At 59.8% G+C, this 6555-nt stretch overlaps 1 protein-coding gene across 1 annotated transcript in view; it reads right to left on the bottom strand.

The window, feature by feature from the left end:
• Window positions 1-6555, bottom strand: part of LRIG3 (leucine-rich repeats and immunoglobulin-like domains 3) — a 29205-nt gene that overhangs the window by 9656 nt on the left and 12994 nt on the right. Inside the window, exons 4-10 of the mRNA XM_012732272.1 lie at window positions 5651-5782; window positions 4563-4706; window positions 3562-3705; window positions 3153-3296; window positions 2363-2506; window positions 1538-1618; window positions 389-460 (exon numbers count right to left, since the gene is read on the bottom strand). Of these exons, the coding sequence (XP_012587726.1) occupies window positions 389-460; window positions 1538-1618; window positions 2363-2506; window positions 3153-3296; window positions 3562-3705; window positions 4563-4706; window positions 5651-5782 (861 nt within the window). The remainder of the gene's footprint in view (window positions 1-388; window positions 461-1537; window positions 1619-2362; window positions 2507-3152; window positions 3297-3561; window positions 3706-4562; window positions 4707-5650; window positions 5783-6555) is intronic.

Here is a 6555-nt window from a genome sequence, read left to right as displayed (position 1 = left end):
TTTGTGATCCCTGAAGTCCAACTCGTGTTCTTCGTGGACCCAGCGGACACACAGACCCTCCACTTGTTAACTTGGACAGAACGCTCGTAGCGGCCATTACTCGGTGTCCTCGTGAAGAGGGTCGGTCCACTACAGGGAGTATGTGGCCGTGGAACACAGCCCGTGAGGAGGTGGAGCGACATTCTCACGTGCAGAGGGACAAAGGTCCCTGACTCTGTCACAGAGACCCCACGGGGGGGAGAGGGCAGGCGGAAGCACAGACCGAGAGCGGCCCAGACGCGTACGCGGGAGGAAGCGGCCGGAATGGCCGTCCAACCAGCTCGCTCCTTCCCATGCGTGGGGAGGACACCTGAGCGCCTCTCCAGAGCGTTCCACGCCAGCTACTCACAGATGTTCTAACGCATCCAAGCCAGCGAAGGCTTTTTTGGTAACAGATCGAATCCGGTTTCCCTGGAGGATTCTAGGGGAAAGAAACAGATTTTAAACAGTTAACAAAAGTCACACTGGAGTGGAATTCTTACGACAACAACTGCTTCTGGGTCACTTGTGAATATCCTGCTTCTTCACTTAGACCCCAGTGTCCATTAAAATGTCCCCAGGCCACTTCAGGGGCAGAACTCAGCACGGAGGCCGGGAAGTGGCCGGAGCCAGCAAAAGCAGGACTCCCGTGAGCCACTCCAGGGATCCTCAAAGTCTTGGCAGGAAAGACACCTCCTCCGGGTAAATGCCAGCTTAATGCCAAGGAGTAAGTCCGTAAGGGCGGACACTTTCTCCCCAGCCCGCCGGATGGCTTCATCAACTACGGACACTCAGGGCTAACCATGACCTGAAAACCCCGCGCTTCCAACACGCCATGCGCAGGGTGCTTTACGGTCAGCAGGGGCGTGTGTGATCCTGGCCAGCGTGGGAGCGCTGTGGTCATCGGCGACACAGGCCCCTTCACTGGAAAAGCCCCCGAGGGCCGAATGCACCTCTGAGACGCGTCAGAATATCGACTTCAGTGAGTGTCTGACCGCACAACGAGGGGCGAGAGCCGAGCCACTGCAGCAGAATTAGCTCCTCGTCTAGCTACTACAAACATGTGACACTTGGAGTCGACGACAGCGCTCCACGCGGGAAGGAGGCTGACCCACGCGTGTCCACCCACGCGCTGCCTGGGGAGGAGGCCACGGGCAGCAGGCGCCTCGGCCACCCATTCTCTTCTCTTTTTTTAAAGGTTTATGTACTGATGCACACAGGAACTGGGGCGCAGGCCAGCGGTGGGGAGACACAGCGGGGAGCAGGACAGGCGGATCCACTGAGACCCACGGCTGAGGGGCAGCGGGGGGACGGGAGGGGGCTGCCGCGCCCCGGGGTCCCCCCGGCCGGGGACGGAACTCGCGACGCAGCTGCGGGCAGCTGCACAGTGCTGAGACTGGACCCCTGCGCCTCCAGGAAGGGCCCTCGGGCACCTGTTTCTAAAGCCCTTGGGGGGGCTGCCCTGAAGACGAGCAGAGCGGAGACCAAACGCTCAGGCCGGAGAGAGGCGCGAACTCACAGCCGCCGCAGCTTGTCGAGCCCAGAGAAAGCCCCGCTCATGTCCTCAATGGTCCAGGAGATTTCGTTGTCCTTGAGGTCCCTGGCGAGACAGGAGGCGTCACCGCGACGCGTCCGAGGCGCTTCTCGGTCACCTCCTCAGACGGTGCCACGCGGGCGCCCCCCCCCCGACCCGGCGGGCTCCCCCCCCCCCCCGTGCCTCTCACGCCCCATCCCGCTCCCTCAGCCACTTTTTAAGCTTCTGCTCGAAATCGGGACGGTGGACTCTGGTTCCATTCGTTCCCCTGTCAAGATGACTCAACGTGGAGCCACTTGAAGAGGCTGAAAAACACAGCGCAGCTTCAAGCCACGCCGGCAGGCGTCTGCCAGAGCACTCAGCCCGGCTTTCCCTCGTGGAGCGCTTCAAGCGGGAACTGAGCCCAAGCCCTGGCGGTGCAAACACACGGCAGCCGCTCGCACAACCTCCCCACGAACGTCGCAAGCGTCCTAGAGGTCAGGGGCCTGACGCGCGCGTCTCCCCTCGAGACACAGCTCAGGCCCGGACGGAGCTGGGAGCACGGGCAGGCACCGTCCTGGGCGGCCTTTGCGCGGATTCACGCGCTCAGTCACCGCCAGCCTGCGGCTTAAACACTGTCCGGGGCGGCTTCCGACTCCCGAGAGCCTGGGCAGGGGCCTGTAGTCACCGACCCACCTGGGCACGTCCTCTGCGAACCCCTTTCAGAAACACGGGTGGGAGAACCGGACCCGCTTTACAGATTAAAGCTGCACTGCTGACGTCCCAACGCAGGAAACCTGCTTGGGGAAAGCGGCACAAGGCGTGACTTACAAAGTCTTTAGCCTGGAGAGTCCCCGGAAGGCGCAGTCGGCGATGTAGCTGACTCTGTTACTCCCCAGGTGCAGGGTTTCCAGCAGGCTGAGGCCCAGGAAGCTCGAGTCGTCCAGCCTCGACAAGTGGTTGAAAGTCAGGTCTCTGTAGAGAGAAGAGCCACGAGACCAAAGTCGTAGCTTTGGTTTTTCTTTTCTTTTTTTAAGTGTTTATTGGTGCATACAGAGCTGGGGTACAGAGCAGGGGGGGCAGTGAGAGGCCCCCCCAGAGACAGAGCGGGGGGCAGAGAGGCGGATCCGCTGAGACCGGTGGCTGAGGGGGCGGTGGGGAGGCAGGAGGGGGCTGCCGCGCCCTGGGGTCCCTCCCGGGCGGGGGGGGGGGCTGAGCTGCTGCGTGGACGGCTCCCTAGTGCTGCGCTCCCCCCCGGCTCACCAGGGAGGGCCCCGTGGCTTTTGCGTTTCTATTCAACTGGCTTGTTTCCCCCAAACAGGTTCACCCACAGAACCGCACGATCCCTCCCCTCAAAGCTCTGCTTCGTAACAGCAGACCCGCTTTCTCGTCATTAAGCGAACGTGTTCCTCTGGCTTGAAATCACCACCGATGCTTCACCCACGGGCCCCAGAGCTGAAAGGGCCGCGGTGACTCAGCTGATCACAACCACAGCGCAACGGGGCTGTGTGTGAAGGGCGGTCAGCTCGGAAGCTGTGGCGGGAAGTTCACAGACCAGTGGACAGCAGCGCCTGCTCTGGCCTCCTCCCTGCTCCAAACCCGACAGGACAAAGGCACTCACAGCTCTCTGAGCTTCTGGCAGAACTCCCAGGCGTCGGGGCTGATGGCGGCGATGGCGTTGTGGCTGACGTGGAGGTCCCGCAGCGCCAGCAAGCCGTACAGCCACCCTTTGGTGACTTCCGTGAGGTTGTTGTGGTCCAGCTGCCTGCATTTCCAACAGGAACCAACAGTCGGTCAAACGTTCCTACCCGGCCCCGACAACCGGTCACCTCCCCTGTGGCTGCTGGCCTTTCGTTCTCTAGAAAGACACCAGCGAGAAACACTGCGTGCTGACAGAGCCTCGCCACGCACCTGGCACCAGGCCGGTGCCCATGAGAGACAGGACACGAGATGGGTTTAGAGGGAGGCTGCAAGCCCAGGCTTCTGCGTGCGCGGCCCGGGGCTGGGCAGGGCTGTGCCGAGCCACTTACAGGATCTCCATGGCGCTCAGCCCCCAGAAGGCGCCGTCCATCAGTGTGGTCACCCCGTTCCTCTGCATCTTCAGCGCCTTCAGCGCGCCCAGCCCCTGGAACGTGAGCCCGTCCACGTTTTTGATCTTGTTTCGGTTCAGCTCACTGCATTGGACACACGGTTCAAAGTGAGCTTCCGCGACCAAGGCTGGGTCAGGGGTCAAGTCTGACCCCACAACGCAGCCGTCCAGCCGGCAGCGGCAGGCGGTGTTGGACGTGTTAAGTTTCCAGCCACCTTACGGGGCGGATCTCCTAAGCCAGCAGAGCATTTCCTGCCGAAGTGATGACTTTTCAGGACAATGGAAGACGGACACCAGACGGCATCTCCTGTCCAGGGCGTCCTGGCAGCCCGGACGGCCAGGCCCTACCTGTGTTTCCGGTTACCCACCACGAGGACCACGGCCGCCACCTCACGACGTGGCGTCTGCCCGGCCGGGCTGTGGGTTTATCCTGCCGTCTGTGACGCTGGCTACGCCCTCGCGTGACTCTCTTTACGCTTACTACGGCCCCCGCAAGGCCCCAGGTCTCAACCTCGGTGGCGCACTGGGCCACCCCGGCATTTCACACGTGGCCGAGCCTGGTGTTACCGCGAGGTGCTGCTGCCGGTGGTGAGGGCGGTCTGGGGCCTTGGCCCACGCTCTGCAGGCTGCGCTTAACACATCCAACATCACAGGCTGCGCTGGGCGTCCACCCTTATCTGCAGCCCCTTAGGCTATCAGGGCCCCCGGGGGGGGGGTCGGTGTTGTCCCCGAAAGCCGTCCCCAGGGTCCCCAGGGCCCCTCTGGTGCCCAGTGACACGGGTGTGCGGAGGCTGTTCCGTGACGGCGCGCTCACGCAGCGACACTGCCGGCCTGCAGAGCTCGGCCGCCCAGGAGAAGCCGACGCAGCCTGGCCACGGGGGGACGCCAGGGGCCCGATTTCAGAGCAGGGAGGAGACAGCGGCCCCGGGGCCTGCGACTCACAGGTGCTGCAGCTGGGGCAGTCTGAACATCTTGGGCGGGATGGCCGAGAGGCGGTTCCTGTTCAGCTTCAAAACCAGGAGTGTGTTGGCCAAATTGTCAAAATAGCCAGGCTCCATCCAGGAGACTCTGTTGCTGTTGATATACCTGCAAATGTTTCAAATGGGCTTTTCCTTCTGTCTCCACTGGGGTTTGTTAAGGTGCAAGCATTGGGTGAAGGAAGTTTTGGAGAACCTGACATCATCCGTAAGCGCAGACACGTCAAGTAATTATCCCGAAGCAACTTTGGGCCAGTGAGGCCCATGACTCACGGACACTACTGGGAAAGACTGACCAGAAAGCGCAGAGGCTACACAAGTTTGCTAGATGTTTACTGATGCTCTATTTACACTAGGGAAGATGTGGCCTCAACCCAACTGCCAAAAACAGATGACTGGGTCAGGAAGATGTGGTCCATATACACGGTGGAGTATTACGCAGCAATAAAAAATGACAAACTGTAATGCCTTCAGCAGCAACACGGATGGAGCGGGAAGGGATCACGCTTAGTGAAATAAGACAGAAAAACAAAAACATTGGATGATTTCACTCACAGCAGGAGTGTAAAGGGTCGGGGGGGAAGCAATTGTAATAAAGTAAAAACAAAAAACAGTGAACAGCTCTAATAAGCCAGAGACATTTTAGGGGGGTGGAGAGGGGAACAAGATCAAAACTGGGGTGGGATAAACACAGGGGACTAGAGTGATGGCCCGGGGTGAAGGGGCGTGTCCACGGGGTTACAACTGAGACGGAAAACGCACAAGATGAAGACTGATGCAACAGATAAAGGAATACATTAAAAAGGACGTTTGCTGGAACTTTCTTTCCTCAGTTTTCACGAGCTGCATGTATTCATGAAAACAGCGCCAGTTTCATTCTGACATTTTTTAAAGGAAGTGCGCTGGACCCAGGTTGTTTTTTCCCCACAAAGGGTCTGACTTTTCTGATCCCAAATTGTAAGAACGAAAGGCAGACGGCGGTTATTCAGGCTACAGCAAGAGAGTCACCTCCTCTGAGGCGACATCTTTCCTGTTACAGAAAACCCAACTCACAGGTATTTCAGGTGGAGAGGAGGAAATGCAGGTTTCAGCTCCGAAATATTATTGCCGCTCAGGTCCAGCGTTTCAAGGGATTGAAACGGTGTCAGATGCTCAGGCAATATTTCAGCAATCCTGTTTCCAGCTCTAGAATGAAAAAACAGCAGCGGTGAGCGGCGCCCTCCCCGGGAAGCTCAGAAGTACAGAACGCGGGCCGCGAAGGCCGAACGGAAAACGCTCAGCGCTCGCGACGGTCACTTGGCTTTACGCCGAAGGGCAGGTCACGATTCGGGGCCTCGGGAACGTCCCCTCGCGCGTCTGGGTTGCTTGGCCACCTGCATGCGATGCGTCCTGTTCGCTTCCTCTTGGTGCTGTCGTCACTCACCTTCCTCACCACGTTACTCGATGGCACGAGGACAGCTCCGCGTGGGCCGGGCACCGGCGGGTGAGTGCCTGGCTCTTATCCCCGGTTCCCGGGCTGCTCGCTCTTCTCGGGGGGGTGGGGGGGGACGGGGGCGCCAGGGGCCGATCAACGGCCCACAACCCACACGCCGGGGCCTTCTAAACGCCACACTGCGGGGTCTTTTTTTTCTTTGAGAAATAGCAGGTTTCAATGGGTCACCACCGTCTCCCAAAACGGCGGACAGATGCCAGAGCGCTGACTAGGAGGACGGATGTTCCGTAAGAGCACACCGTGAAGAACACCCCTGGGCCTAATCGGATTTTAAAAGTTTTGCCATTAAGCGTCAAATACGAGACCGCGCAGGCCAATCAGACAGTCACAGGTGTCTCTTCACATTTAATGGCAACAGTAAAACTCGCGCGTGACTCTCAGGTGACGGGTCTCCTGCAGCCGTGCCGGTGGCTATCGAACAGGACGCTCGGGGCAGGACAGTCCCGCCGCGTGGGCAGCTCTGCCC

This window comes from Condylura cristata, unplaced genomic scaffold, assembly GCF_000260355.1.
Source record: "Condylura cristata isolate star-nosed mole 26May11 unplaced genomic scaffold, ConCri1.0 scaffold00034, whole genome shotgun sequence".
NCBI lineage: Eukaryota > Metazoa > Chordata > Mammalia > Eulipotyphla > Talpidae > Condylura > Condylura cristata.
Note: the sequence above shows the minus strand (reverse complement) of the source record. Positions and strands in the feature narration are given on the sequence as shown.